Source organism: Aquarana catesbeiana, linkage group LG02 (genome assembly GCF_042186555.1).
Source record: "Aquarana catesbeiana isolate 2022-GZ linkage group LG02, ASM4218655v1, whole genome shotgun sequence".
Taxonomy (NCBI): Eukaryota; Metazoa; Chordata; class Amphibia; order Anura; family Ranidae; genus Aquarana; species Aquarana catesbeiana.
The window spans coordinates 238759422-238775800 of NC_133325.1; the positions used below are offsets into that span (position 1 = coordinate 238759422).

Here is a 16379-nt window from a genome sequence, read left to right on the forward strand (position 1 = left end):
AGGCTTTATTCACACTAGCCTTCTGCTTCAATCCATCACAGGAGGCAATCCTTAATGTAGCATTTCCTTAACAAGTACATTCTCCAACCTTACATGGAGCAATATAGCAGCTTGAGCCTTGCTGCAATAGTGTTTTGGGCTCAATTATCACCAAGGATAAAGTCTGATGGAGTTCCAGAATGAGAGTCCCTAAATGAGAGCAGAAGAAGGTGTGAGGTTCTGCAGCCACTAGAGAGGTTGGTCTGCTCAGGACTGACAGAACGAACAATGGAGAATAATTGACAACGCGGCTCGGTCAACAAGAAGACTGAAGCAAAACTCTTAGCAAGTCCTGGCATTGATGGGAGCTAGAACTGTTGGCAATATACTTGCATTATATCACATTATATTATCTAGCATGTTTGACAATTAGTGAGAAGCCTGGCAAAAGAGATATTATACAGAGATTGTGCCTGGAAGAATGGGAAGGAGACTTCGGACTTGGATACCAGTGCAAATGTAGGACTGAGTGTGAAACACCATCATGTCAACAGCACTCCAATATGGCAGCCTCTGGAATTTCATAAATGTGCAAGAGTCCTGTTTGCATTAAGTCCCATCCCCTTGCCTTAGGTGTGACATTGTTAGTGCAAACAATAGCTCTCCCAGTTCACATGTCTATAGAGAAGGCCATGAGTTCTCCCACAAGAGGGAGAAAAAGACAGTTCAACTTGATAGAGATGGTAAAGACTGCAATTTGTGACATTTGGAACATTTTGGAAGGTCCTAAACTTGGCTTCTGGTCATAAATAAAACGTTTCTAGATGTTTCTAGCTTTTAAAAACATAGATCATTTTCAAGCAACTTTTTATTTATTCTATACTCATAAAAACACAAAAATAGGGCTATGGATTTGACAGTTAGAAGCAAATAGGCAGAAAAAACATGTTTATCAGCGTCTGAAGAAATTCAGTTTCAAAAAGAAGGCTGGATGGAAAGTCATTTAGCGAATGTCTGGCAAAAGGATACAGAGCTGACAGATTAATAAGTAATCACATAAGTTCAATAGTGATCAGGGTCATGACGACTACAGAAAAACATGAGCCAAATGACCTGGCTACAGGCTTATGCAGTAAAAGCTCAGAATAAAGCTGTCCATACATGGATAGGTGGTTCAGGATAGGATAGATGGTTCAGCAGAAACCGGACAAATTTTGATCCATTTATAGGCACTGTGGCTGTACTGAAGTCAATTTACGGACCAGCTTTTGTGCAACCATGCTGCTGAATTTTCCCCGCTTGATCAGCGCTGCATTCTATAGCTGCCAACGCTGATCAGTGTATGTGATTGTGATGGCAGGAAAGTCTCCCCGTTGCCAGAATACAATAGCTCGGCGGGGGGGGGGGGGGTGTTCTCCTTCCACATCGAGTATGCGGATGGGAGAATCCGGTCAGTTTTTGTTCAACCCCCTGGTTGAACAAAAAAAAAAGGGACTCATCTATGGGCAGCTTAACAGAGTAAATAGCAGGACTAATGTGCCAAACTTATTTGATTGTTACGAACTTAATTACTACACGTTGTACAAGTTACAAACAGGCAGACATGCAAGCCTTGCAGTCTTACCGAAAACTCTGGCAACAAATCCAAGGGGAAATTGTGAGGCAAATAATGTCAAAAACCATGGAGCAGCATAAAGGCTTGGACTAATCTCATTCTCTTCCAGATGATTGTAGAGGTCTCTGTGGTAGTCATGAAGAAGCCGGGAAAGTTGGTACATTTGAATCTGCCACCAAAAATGAAATGAATATTACACACGCTACATCTGCTGCAGATCTACGGTAACAGTAGTAAAAACAGAATGTACATTAAAGTGTAACTCAGGGCTTAAACACTACATCTGATAGAGGAACTCCAACATTAGGTCCACTTTAGGGAGGCATAGGATGAGAGCGTCCCCAAAAGTAAACATACACTTGTGAATTTGATACAACCGTAAATGTTAAAATGCTTGCATTTTCTGAAACCTTTTCCTAGTAAAACTGTTGATAAAACTATACGTCACATGGAATTAGCAAATCACATACTGCTCTGGTTCTAAATCCTGTATCAGGTGAAGGTGACCTGCATGTCAGCATAATCATTATTCACATTTCCTGAAGAATGTGGTGATGTCACCCATATACACCACAGGCCCATCTCAAGATTTGCAGGTGAGGATCGATCACAGTGCTGTGGAACCTGCGGATTCCAAATGACAGGTAGGATTTTACACTTTGGAACCCTATGCAACCTCTATAAAAATGGCCAAGTATATTTCTGTACTGGGCCTAAACTCAATGGTTGAGAAGTGAACAAGATAATTCTGCAAAACAGAACGATCTTCTAAAGCGAAGCCATGTCAAAATATATACTTTGCACACCTCAACACTCCCCCCACCCATTTGAAAATTTTGTTGTGGCACTGTGACAGATGATGTTTTCCATGCTCTGACATACGAGTGAAGCCCAATTCTGATAAAGATGTGTTCTGACAGTCCTGAGCAAGGTACTCCAGCCTTTCAGGATTCTAGAATATGAGATCCCACTTCCTCCTCTACCATACTCTGCCAAACCACACACTTGCTAGAGTGCTCTTCCTCACCCTACTCCTCCCTTTTCTCCCCAACTTCCTACCATCTATCTCCCCTCTCTTACCTGTCTTCCTTCTTCTAAGTCCACATCCCTTACTATATCCCACCAACTCTATCCTGGACACACTTTTCACCAACATTCCCACCTGCGAAATCCCACTTATTTGGGCATCATGCCACAGACAGTTACAAGGGCCTTAATCCCAAAAAAACTCTGGATTCTGATTTCAAGAAAATAGGAACTCAAATACTTTATCTACAAGAAACACATTTTAGGAAAGACAAATTTACCATATTACAAAACTTGTACCAATGCTAGTACCATAGCTCCTCCCCTATCTCCAAATCTAACAGTGTGATCATAATCGCTAAAGTAATTTGGTGGTGAGTGGTCTAACATAGTAAGGGTACCTCATACCAAATGCAGAAAACAAAAAAACAAAGATGAACTTTTAAAGATACCCAAGACACAATTGTGAATTAAGCAAATCCATCATTCAGCAGCACTAAGGGCGTTGGTTCAAATCCCAACCACGGCATTACCTGCTTTAAGTTTGAATGTTCTCCCTGTACCTGCGTGGGTTTCCACACTCCAAAGTCATGGTGGTAGGTTAATTGTCTCCTGTCTAAATTGGCCCTAGTATGTGTATGTATGAATGCGAGTTAGGGACCTTCGATTGTAAGCTCCTTGAGTGCAGGGACTGATGTGAATGTACAATATATGTGTAAAGCGCTGCGTAAATTGATGGCACTATACAAGTACCTATAATAATACATTTTTATTCAATACAAAGATAAAATAAAAATTTAAATACACATTCTTTTGATTATATTACCTTTAATTCACTTATTCAGATTTGTCCCCAGCCTACACCGGTCTGCTCAAACAAGGTGTGTATCTTTAAAAATATTCCCTGGGCAAGCACAGAGGTATTGCTGACCAAAGAAAAAGGGGACCCAATTATGCAGGATTGACCGTTGTGGGATGCTTACATCATACAAACAATCTGGCATAAACAAGATATTTTGTTCCAGTTTACTAAATAAACCCTGTACAAGCCAACAATAAATGTCAAAATATGTTATTATATAATTGAAGATGTTATATAACACTATCCAACTTGATAAAAATTATAAATTTATTGTCCCACAACAGGCATAGATTTCAGGAAACTGGAAGGCAGAGTATATATCAAGATCTATCAGTAAAGCCCAACATAGGAAAGTTTTTAAGAGTGAATAGTCCGATTTAACTTTTGTTCCATATTGTACAGTATATATAAAGTATGTAAAATGATAAGGGCATTACGATTATTAATGTATAAAAAGGACAACAGACCAATTGTTTTTATCTGTACTTTATATTTATTTTAGAGAAGGCCTCATTCATACTCCTGAAGAGGGGAAACATGTTGCTTTTGCTCTCCATCTCTCCACCTATGTCAAATGTCAATACAGCAGAGAGATTCTAGATCAATAGGCTACTATACTCAGATAAATACTTTGTTTAAGCAGACACGTGTAGGCTGGGGAAAAATCTGAATAGTGAAGCGATAGTATGACAATGTAAAATACAATAAAAAAAAATATATACATTTTAATATTCTTTATCTTCGTATTGAATAGATTGATTTTATTCACAATTATGTTCTGGGTACCTTAAAAGTTCATCCTTGCTTTTTTTGTTTGTCCTCCCTGGTTAGGGGACCTTCTTTCAAATAAGCAATAATCCCAGTAAACTGCTAGCCAGGGTCACCTGGGACCCACAAGCCTGATCCTACTTGCTACGTCTTCAGACTCCATATTTACCAAGCCATCAGGCATACAGTAGCAGCAGAATTGTAGAACTTCTACACCAAGCTCTACAATCTTCCCTCACCCACAGAGTCCCCTCAAGATCCTGACTGGATTCTAGTATCTCTACCCTATCCAAGGAGAAAAAAAGCCAAAGACAGTCTAGAGGCATTTGGTACAATGGTTCCTGCTGCTGTCAATCAAATCCTGTGAGGAGAGAGCGGGGCGAGCCCACAGGTGTACCCCCATACCATATGGCTTGCTATGGAGGCACACACAAAATAAGAGGAGCCAAGAGCACTGGTGGGGGACCCCAGAAGAGAAGGTTCAGAGCTACCATTGCACAGGGCAGGTAAGTATTCCATGTTTATTAATAAGCTTTTACAACCGCTTTAAAGCTCCATTAAGCTCTGCCATTTTTTAATGACTGCTTCATTCCTGCCTGGATCATATCACACCCTTACCCCCCTTTTGAACATCTGGAGACTCAGTCTCTCCTATACAAAGAACTGTTAGCTCCATCTAATGATTTCACCCCCCTTATTCAGCAGAAAATGGGAAGCAGGCCTCTCAATCACATTCCAACCCTAGCAATATGAGAACCTACTTATGCTTTCTCAAAAAGTCTTTATTACAAATACATTGTAAGAGCAGAAATATAAAATCCTCTCCCACTGGTACACAGTTCTCATCTGCACAACCTGAACAAACACACCCCGGATGTGTATTGGCAGTATGAAAGACACCCATGTATGATGCTGCAAACGTTCTGGGAAGGTGATAAAATCAGACCCTTCTGGCCAATAGTTAAAGAAGTCATACATTGTTTCAACGATTACTCCCTGGGTGATGACCCAGCTACCTACCTCCTCCACCTTAATGAGGCCTCTCTAAAAATCCTCCCTCACAATACACCTGCTCAATGTAGCTAGGGACTGTATTCCAATTTTCTGGAAACAAACTACCACACCTCTGGTATCTCTAAGGCTAGGAAAACTGAACAAAATCATGACCATTGTAGATTTGATCTCTTCCCACAGGAACACTGAGGAAAAGTTTAAAGCAACATAGTCCATCTGGCTACACTATCTTTACATATTACAAAGGGTTTAGAGCTCCATCATGAACGGCGCTACCTAGCTTGGATGTTTGTAAACTGCTGCGCCTGACTTAGCTTTTCCCCTTCCCACCCCACATTCACTATCCCCACCCCTCATCACCCCCTCCCGTTTCCTCGGTCCCACCTTCTCCTTTCTGTTGCCTTTCATCCTCATAACCTCCAACTCCTCAGACTAGCAGGCACTTTTGGCAAAGGCTCAAATATCCTCAGAAACATAAAGCTCTTATACCCCTTATAAAATCTGTTAATTGTGAATGCAAAAAATAAACAAATAAATAAAAAGTGTGTTGAAAAAGATTACCTGAAGAGATATCATATCTGGCCGGTACTGCTTACGGAAGCCAAGGTCGTACATAAGAAACTTCAACATTTCAAACGCTTGCTGTTCGCTCATGTGTAAGAGAAGAACCCCGGCCACAAAGCTGATTCCTTGACAGTAGCCAACTTCTTGGTCCAACAAAGAATATGCTTTAAGAAGGTTATATAAAGACAACTGGCCTGCCCCCAACTGTGTGGAAAAATATGAATGGGTCGGAAACGTTCTTCCTGTTGAATAAGTGCATTTATAAATAAACATTTCACATCAATACAAACACATCTGATACACTTAAATATAACTTCCACTATTGTAAATAACAGTAAACAGTAAAAAAGGTCTGGTTGGTCTTGGCAACAATGGCAGAACATGTGTACACAATGAATGTTGGCACAGCAAAGTCTACATTGGAAGGAGATGTGACAGGGTGGCAGCACAGGGAAGACAATATAGAAAAACAACAAGTGCCTCCATAATAGGACTTAGACATTAATAATCGCTGCAGATTTAAAGTGGTTGTAAAGGCATAGCGTTTTTTACCTTAATGCATTCTGTGCATTAAGGTAAAAGACCTTCCAATATCAGCTCCCATTGCACCCCCCCATAATCCTTACCTGAGTCCTCTCTAGATCCTGCACTGTGCCCATCTGCAAAAGCACTGCACACAGCTTGTTACTGGGGCACTCAGAGAAGAGGAGGGAACCCCAAAAGAGGAGATAGGAGACTGCTCTGTGCTGAGTAGGCAAGTATAGCATGTTTATTAGTTTAGGGGAAAAAAATGCGTGTCTTCACAACCGCTTTAATGAAGATTAAAAATGTTTAAACTTAACATGTTAAAGATGACTTGAGATTTCTTTAGATTTATTTAAAGGTCTCAGTTTGATGCATTCACATGAAATAACTAAGCTTTATTTTGAGTAGTTTGAGAGATGGACTAATGATTTTGGTAAATAAATGTCCACATACCAAGGTCAACAAGGATAGCATGCTGTTGGGCAGTAAGTTGTTTCAAAAGATCGGCATATGTTGTATCTGGAGGCTGCTGTTTGCTTGGCAGTCTGTGCCTTAGACGATACTGCACAGAGAGAAACTGCCATATTTCCCCACGCTTGCTTTTTGAAACACCTAATTAAATTAAAAAAAATAAACATATTTAGAGAGATCTAGAATATGAATAACATTAAAATGGGCAAAGTGCAATATTTTTCTTTGCTCATTAGTAATAAACATGTTAGGTTACAGTTTTCTGTGTTTCTTTTACTATTAGTTATGATGATTGTGGAAATGTACAGAGTACAGAAAAGGGCAACTAAGTTAATAAGTGGCATGAAAGATCGCAGCTAGAGTAGGAGGAAAAGTTAGATTAACTAAATGTATAAACCGCTGAGAAGAGGCAATTAAACAGGGATATGATCAACTTTTATAACTATATAAATGGCTCATATAGTACTGCATAATTATTCCATTTAAGGCCATCATAATGAACAGGACGGCACCTTTTGCACCTAGGAGCAAAAGAGGATTAGCTTCTGCATACAGAAAGGGTTATTTACAGTAACAGCTGTGAACTAGTGGAAAACACCCTAGGAGCTGGGTCTAGCCATTTCAGCATTTAGAACTATATAAATGGCTCATATAGTACTGCATAATTATTCCATTTAAGGCCATCATAATGAACAGGACGGCACCTTTTGCACCTAGGAGCAAAAGAGGATTAGCTTCTGCATACAGAAAGGGTTATTTACAGTAACAGCTGTGAACTAGTGGAAAACACCCTAGGAGCTGGGTCTAGCCATTTCAGCATTTAGAAAATTGTTGGATGCGTTTCCAAATTAAAAAATTAAAATGGCTATTAACATTTATGAAAAATAACATTGTAGAATGTGTCTATAGGGTGTATCTGGTTGTTTTGGGAATTCGGAAGTAATTATTTTTATTTCTGCCTTCCCCTTTTTTTCCTAATTAAGCCTGGCAGATGTGTGTCTTTTTTCAACTCTACTCACTAGGTAATGTAAAAGGGTCTTTACCTTCTTTCAATGTGGCATATATCTCTTCCATGTCAAACCGGATTTTTGTTCTGCAGTTTAACATTTTATCCCAGAGGTTTAAAACTTCTTTTTGACAAAGTCCAACTTCATCATAATCCAGTTTAATTTTTCTAGACTGAAGTTCATCCCGGCTTGCTGGTAAAAAAATATTATAAGTAAATTCAATTACGTACAAGCATATATGACAAATCTATTTCAGGTTGTAAAAATAAAAAATAATCCAAATAATCCACATTAAAGACAATGGTTCACTCAGCTGTATATAAAGTAGAAAAGCAGCCAGGCTATGGGCATTCATGTCTTTTAATAGTGTAGTAGTCAGATATGGTTGCCTTAGTAAAAATACTACATTATTAGAAATTAGAAAAATGATTTAAAAGTTTTTTTTTTTTTAATTTTACATTTTTTCACATCTGTCAGCCTATAACAAAAGTAAGGACAGGGTACCTTTTAATAAATCATGGTACCAAATAAAAGCCTTTTATGTTCTTTAAAAAGACATTATTTAGGCAAAACTAAATAACCATAGAGTTTTTCGTTCGTTAAACAGCCCATGCTAATGCTGCCAAATTTAGCCTAGGCTTTGCGGCTGTCAGCTTGTAGTTCTCAAAGAGCGCTCTAGGTACTTCATTGTTTCCTCCTGTCAGTATGTACTGCCTGCTCTTATACGATGTACAGCTTACACCAGGGATATGCAATTAGCGGACCTCCAGCTGTTGTAAAACTACAACTCCCATCATGCCTCTGCCTCAGGGTGTCATGCTTGTGCTGTCAGAGTCTTGCTATGCCTCATGGGACTTGTAGTTCTGCAACAGCTGGAGGTCCGCTAACTGCATATCCCTGGCTTACACAGACAGACTACAGGAGTCCTGTACTGCACCCATGATCTGCTGATCGCAGGGTCAGTGTTTTGCAAGTTCCTAGAAAAAAAATATAAATAATAAATACACTTTTTTTACCTGCAAAAAGAGGTCCATTTATTTAATTTTTTTTAAGGTGAACTTATCCTGTAATTCCTTATGACCTAACTCTGTAAAACGATGCAAGTACATAAAAATTCTTGTTGATCTCCTAGAATGTCTTCCTCTTTAAAAAGAATCACCCCTTCCTTTCATAGAAAAGGACATGAAAACCTGAAATAGTTTAATTAAATAGGAACTTTTACATACTTTCATGCTGCCTCTCCTTCCGCTTTAGACCTTTTTATCAGTGGACGGCTGGTGCTCAAATTTTCTTGGGGGGGTGCAAACAAACTAAAAAATTAAACTGTTAGTAATGCAGGACTGTAAATAGCCATTTATCAGGTGATTATGTATCATTACTGCTAGATAAAACTGTGACCATCAAATGCAGCCTCACTGTGTCCGTCATATGCAGATGTCACCAGAGCCCCCCTTTACATCAGATGTCCCCATCAGAGCCCCCCTTTACAGCATATGTTCCCATCAGAGCCCCCCTTTACAGCAGCTGTTACCATCAGAGCCCACCCTTTACAGCAGATGTCACCATCAAAGCCCACCCTTTACAGCAGATGTCACCATCAGAGCCCCCCTTTACAGCAGATGTCCCCAATCAGAGATCCCCATCAGAGCCCCCCTTTACAGCAGATGTCCCAAATCAGACCCCTCCTTTACATCAGATGTCACCATCAGAGCCCCCCTTTACAGCAGATGTCGCCATCAGAGCTGCCCTTTACAGCAGGTGTCGCCATCAGAGCTGCCCTTTACATTAGATGTCCCCCCTTTCCCTCCCTCATACTCTCACAGCAAGTCGCCTGTCATCCACCTTCGGACCAGCCGGGATGAGTCAGAAACCGGAAGTGAAGGCACAGGACCCGCTTAATCACTATCCACAGCAGGGTACAGTGCTATAGAGGGAGTGTTCTGGGTGCAGAGCTCTGTGCCCCGAGGACTTTCTAAAAGAAGCCAATAGAGCTTCTTGATTGCAAACACGTCATGCTTCCCATAGCAGCTGTGTGTCCGGTGCTCTGCATACACTTAAAGGGCCATTATTTTTTTCTTTTTCAGTGATTGCAGCATGTCATGCTTTCCATACACCTGTGTGTTCGGCATCCTACACACACTTAGAGTCAGTATTTTTTTTTATGAGTAGTTTTGGGGGGGCACCCCTGCGCCCCCTATGGGCAGGGCACCACTGCTTTTTATGGTGCCTCTCTCTGCGCCCGTGTCGGCATTTTGAAAATTTCTCATCGAAGCTCCAGTTTGTGTGCGGAGTTTCTTAGTCATCACGTAAAGTGCAGGGCTATTAGCTTTGTACTGCATATGGTGGAGGCAGGAGTGTAGCCATGGGAGCAGCAGCTCACAAAAAGGAGGCTGAGGTGGCCCAGTTCCATGGATGGAGAGAGAGGGGAGGGAGGTAAATAATACTGCCTTTTCCACAACCCCCCAGACTTAAGGATTATTTAAACCTTTGCAGTGGGGGGGGGGGGGGGGCATTGCAAGGATATTTTTTGTTGTCCCAAGGGGAAAACTCAGGTAGCGCTGATAAGAATGCTTAGAATTTGTAACAGAAGCAGAGAAGCAGAATTGCCTGCTGACTATAGAAAGTTAAGAGCTTGTGCTTGTTGGTTTTCTGTTGGTATTTTTCTGTACTTGCAGCATTTGTGAAGAAACAAAACATGGTTACATATGCACGTATTGCAGAAATTTACATTTTAAAACAAGCCTTTGCTGACCTCTGTACCTCAAATTTAGAAAGTGAATCAGTGAATTTGTTAAAGTGAGGTTTGCGACTCTGCTCCCCCCTCCAGCCCACCTGTGCATCAGTTCTTTGATTACATTTTGGTTTAGAAGGCTGAGAGACTGCTAAGGCACTGGACAAGAGGCCAGGCTAAAGTTACAGAAAACAAAAAAAAGTGTTTTTGCTGTGAACTTTGAGGATGAATTAGCCACAATGCCTGCATCTGCAGGGATGGATGTCAGGGTGGATTTGATTTAAAGTGATTCTAAAAGCAGTTTTTTTTTTTTATTGTAATGCTATGCCTTAAGATTAAAAAACTTTCTGTGTGCAGCAGCCCCCCTCAGCCCCCTAATACTTACTTGAGCCCCATCCAGCAATGTGCACAAGTGCCTCGCCCTCCGGGACTCTCCCTCCCGATTGCCTGAGACACAGCAGCGGTACCATTGGGCCAATGGGGAGAGAGAGAAGAAGACGGGGCCGAACCGCGGCTCCATGTCTGAATGGAGACACAGAGCTTCAGCTCAGCTCGGGTGCCCCTATAGCAAGCTGCTTGCTGTGGGAGCACTCGACAGGAGGGAGGGGCCAGGAGCACTGGCGAGGGACCAGAGAAAAGGAGGATTCGGGCTGCTCTATGCAAAACAACTGCACAGGGCAGGTAAGTGTAACATGTTTACTATTTTTAATTAAACTTTCCTTTCAAGCTTATTTACTGCTTTTTAAAAATATGTAAATATTTAAATGTCCATAGCCTGCTCACAGTTCTACTTTAAAGTGGACCTTTTATAACCAATGCTTAGCTCTGTCTGAACTGAAATCCTCCTTTTCAGCAAAGAAAACCTGTCTGACCACCATGGGAGAACGATTTCTGCAGCCAAAATAATTATGTCATGCCTCTGGCAACCTTTCATAACCTTAGAGTGGTATTAAACCCAAAACAAACATTATATTGCAGCTTACCATTTGTTAGATGTGATGGCTGCATTCATTTTATTTTTTAGGCTTTCTTCTATTTTTATCCGGTGATCTCACCTGTAAGTCTGCTGTTTTTAAACAGAACACGCTCTGCAGCAGAATGCATCATTTAACACTGGCAGCGGTGCCTACAATGATCAGCTTTTATTTCTTTATGCAAAACCTTTATCCCAAAAGGAACAAAACTATTTGCTATAACTGCTTATAAAGTATTAGCTGGAGTTTTGTTAGTATAATTAAATCCGCTAGTACATCCAACATCCCCCTTCCCAAAGACTGACAATACTGCTGTCCAAAGGTTCCCCTGTGTCCCTTCATCCAGAGTGGAGGCACTGTAATACAACAGGAGGTGTGTTATTGGCCAGACGCCCAGGTAAAAACAGAGGGGAAAAAAAGCCTAAAAAAGCCCCACCATGCCTTTATGAGTGCTGCCTGAGGAAGTCACTTCAATAGTCCTTATGGGCAGCACAGTCCTAATTGTCAGAGAGTACAGCAGCATGGTTCCCAACAGGGGAATTAGAGGGCAAATAGGACCTGTGACAGAATTGTACCATGCTGAAGATGTCTGAAAAAGTATAAGTATACCTTTTTTTTATGGGTGTGGGAGTGTTTCATGAAGTCAAATGTTACCTAGGATGGTCAGGGCAATGGAAGATTTTGACTACTTGAATTATATATACAAAGTGTTCACTACTAGAACACACTATGACAAATAAAATGACTGTCAAACAATGTGTGTATTGAATTTCTTGATCTAATAAACATGCTTTTAGTAGATCTTCAAAACTGTAATGGTATCATTTAATGTTAACATAAGAATGAATATACAGTATTTTGTCTCAGAAATTTTTTAGTTTTGGTAGCACTTTAATTCTGAGACTGTTTAGCAAATGACATATAACGCTTTTAGTGGATGGACATACTTAGTAAGGCATTCACAAAAATCAAGTAACCCACAGCAACTGGTCAATTTTACTAAAAAACCTGAATGGTTACTGCACTTTCACTAAGGCTTTTACCCTTACCCACCTATTGTACAAGTGCATAAGGCATTAGTTAAACAATAGTACACAGACATTATTATTAATAAGTGCTGGTTCACACAGGGGCAGCTTCAAAGTCATCCAACTCTGAAGTCACCTCGTACACAGCGCAACCTCAGCGCGGCTTGTAAACGACTTTGTTAATAGAAGTCAATGCAAGCTGCTCTGAAGTCGCCCCAAAGTAGTGCAGGAACCTTTTTCTAAGTCGGAGCGACTTGAGTTGCACCTATTAGAATGGTTCCATTGCACTGCATGGAGCGCGACTTGTCAGGCGGCTGAGTCGCCTGACAGATCGCCTCTGTGTGAACCGGGACTAATTACCGATATATCATGTTAAAAAGCTAAAATGAAAAGTCTCAACATTCCTTTTATTTGTCTACAATAGGATTTTTCTTACCTTCTGTAACAATAATAAGTAATGTTAATGAAAGCGCAATCTCCTCGAAGGCATGAAAAAGAATAATTATATTACATTCACTTTAGAGCAAAGTATTTTGTACTTAATCTGTACATTTCATAATGCACAAGTGTGGGAGGAAGAATTTTTTTTTTATCAAACTATGGGGGGGAGAATTTGTGCTTGCTTGGTAAAGGGCAACACACTGTATATAACAGTCGCTTCAGAAACATTTGTGTTCTGTGTAAACAGTTGGAAGCAATACTACTTTTGCTGCTTTGTTGCTGCTTACTTGCTGGATATCAGAAGTATAAAGAAAATAAACACGTATAGAAAGTTGCTATTGTGAAATATGTAGTATCTAGCAGCTTGAAAACTACCACTGTACTGTCAACATTCTGAACTAACCTTCAAGTTTCAGGTTCTCTTTTTCCATCCGTATTAATAGGATCTGTTGATGTATTGCCTTCCGCCATAACCTTTGAAGATCTTCAGAATTTCTCTTCCCATCGGTGCTTTCTGTAGTACTTTCATCCTCAAGAAGAGATGCTAGTGGGTCCTCTTCCATGGTAGGAGGAAGGGAGGATAAAGGCAGCAAATCGTTCACATCTAAATGATCTGAAACAATTAAAACATAATAATATGTGGACAATAATTTCCATAGTGTCGGACCTGCTTATCATACGGAATGTCACGAGTCATGCACGGCATACGGTTAATATAGGGAGATCCCATACTCTGTCACTAAAGCACGCTTCCTTCTTCCTCTATGTGTTTCCTCTATGTGTGTAGTTAAATTATTACTCTTGAAACAATTCAGTGCTAGCATAAAAAAAAAAAAGAACAATATTTTTTCAGAAAATAAAAGGCTGCTTTTTGTGATCATAAATTAGATTAGATACAAAACAATCATTTTAATTATATATATATATATATATATATATATATATATACACATACATACACATACAATTGTGCTGATAAGTTTACATACCCTGGCAGAATTTATGATTTCTTGGCCATTTTTCAGAGAATATGAATGATAAACACAAAAACTTTTCTTTCACTCGTGGTTAGTGTTTAGCTGGAACCATTTATTATCTATCAACTGTGTTTACTCTGTTTAAATCATAACAGAAACTACCCAAATGACCCTGTTCAAAAGTTTACACACCCCAGTTCTTAATACCGTGTATTGCCCCCTTTAACATCAATGACAGCTTGAAGTCTTTTGTGATATTTGTGGATGAGGCTATTTATCTTCTCAGATGGTAAAGCTGCCCATTCCTCTTGGCAAAAAGCCTCCAGTTCCTGGGCTGTCTTGCATGAACTGCACGTTTGAGATCTCCCAGAGTGGCTCAATGATATAGAGGTCAGGAGACTGAGATGGCCACTCCAGAACCTTCACTTAATTCTGCTGTAGCCAATGACAGGTCGACTTGGCCTTGTGTTTTGTCATGTTGCAATGTCCAAGTACGTCCCATGCGCAGCTTCCTGGCTGATGAATGCAAATGTTCCTCCAGTATTTTTTGATAACATACTGCATTCATCTTGCCATGAATTTTGACCAAATTTCATGTGCCTTTGTAGCTCACACATCCCCAAAACATCAGCGATCCACCTCCGTGTTTCACAGTAGGAATGATGTACCTTTCATCATAGGCCTTCTTGAATCCTCTCCAAAAGCTAGCGTTTACGGTTGTGGCCAAAAAGCTCAATTTTTGTCTCATCACTCCAAATGACTTTGTGCCAGAAGGTTTGAGGCTTGTCTCTGTGCTGTTTGGCATAATGTAAGCGGGATACTTTGTGGCATTTGCGTAGTAATGGTTTTCTTCGGGCGACTCGACCATGCAGCCCATCTTTCTTCAAGTGCCTCCTTATTGTACATCTTAAAACAGCCACACCACATGTTTTCAGAGAGTCCTGTATTTCATCTGAAGTTATTTGTGGGTTTTTCTTTGCATGCCAAACAATTTTCCTGGCAGTTGTGGCTGAAATTTAAGTTGGTCTACCCGACTGTGTTTTTTTTTTTTAAATAAATCTTTTTATTTTGTTTCTTAAACAAACAAACCATGACAACACATCATACACATTAAATCTGAAATATATTAGTATAACACAATCCCATCACATTGCATAGCAAAAAAGGAAAAAAAAGAAACGAAAAAGAAGATTATAGTAATTACCAAAGAGAATATTTTATATTTTTTCTAGGCAATCCCATGTATCCATTCAGATGTCAAGCCTCACCCCATATACTACAGGAACAGGAGGAAGCAAACATTAGTCCCCTCTATCACCAATAGCCCCAGGTATCCCCTATAGGGAACACCCATGCTATGAATCATTACCCCCATCTATATTAGATGCCGTGTATAATTTGTCCAACCACTTTGCCCAGACTTTATCGTACTTACTAGGGCAACCCCTATTTCTATAGGTGTCTCTATACAATTGAAGGTTATTTTTTTTCAATGGTTTCCAATATAAAAGCATAGGAGGACAGGGTTTCTTCCAATATAATGCAATGGATTTTCTTGCATAAAATAATGTTGTATTAATAAATATTCGCTCAGTCACTATAGGGGTAATAGCCTCTACCAAACCCAGCAAACAAACAGAAATTGAAACTGGTAAAGGAGCAGAGGTGATTGAGGTTAATAAATCTAACACCTCCATCCAAAAATTAGATATACATGGGAAAGTCCAAAAGATGTGTGTGAAATCTTCCCGAGATGCTCCGCACCTCCAGCATTTAAGAAAAGCAACCAGGGTTTATCTTTTGAAGTCTATAGGGCGTGATATATGCTCTGTGTACCAGTTTGAATTGGATTGGAAACCAGAGATCTCAGAGGGAAATCACACACACACACAAACTCCAATCCTCCATACCCAGATCTGGTATATCTCTCACCCACCTAGCTGGAAGACCCTCTAGTGGCAAAATAGAAATTAAAATAAGATGAGAGTACAGTCTCGAAGTAGGCTTATCCAGACACTCCGACCTAAGTATTAATTCCAAAGTGGATTGTATCATTAAACTATCCTGTGGAAACTGTGCATGAAAAGTGTGTAAAAGCTGGTATCTAAATAGATAGGAACTAGGTAGATTAAAAGTTGAGGCAGGTGTGGAGAAAGTAGATAATTTCTGATCAGAAACTACTTGAGCAAGTAATTTAATATTATATTTAGTCCATGCAATAGGCTCTTGTGTTTTAAAAAATTGAGGGAGGGTAGGGTTAAACCATAAAAGGGGCATTTGGAGAAATCGCATCCTTTGGATAACACTCGCATCTAAGATAGAATAGTATGAAGCATCAGAATAGTCACCCGAGAAGGTGCCCCACGGCCCCTGAATAAAAGTACCTTAAGAGCTTCT

At 40.0% G+C, this 16379-nt stretch overlaps 1 protein-coding gene across 2 annotated transcripts in view; it reads right to left on the reverse strand.

The window, feature by feature from the left end:
* Nucleotides 1–16379, reverse strand: part of TBC1D4 (TBC1 domain family member 4) — a 265438-nt gene that overhangs the window by 11336 nt on the left and 237723 nt on the right. For both annotated transcript variants that reach the window (XM_073614264.1, XM_073614263.1), the window contains 5 exons: nucleotides 13409–13618; nucleotides 7868–8023; nucleotides 6807–6965; nucleotides 5826–6070; nucleotides 1604–1763 (listed from right to left, as the gene is read on the reverse strand). In XM_073614264.1, coding sequence (XP_073470365.1) covers nucleotides 1604–1763; nucleotides 5826–6070; nucleotides 6807–6965; nucleotides 7868–8023; nucleotides 13409–13618 — 930 coding nt within the window. The remainder of the gene's footprint in view (nucleotides 1–1603; nucleotides 1764–5825; nucleotides 6071–6806; nucleotides 6966–7867; nucleotides 8024–13408; nucleotides 13619–16379) is intronic.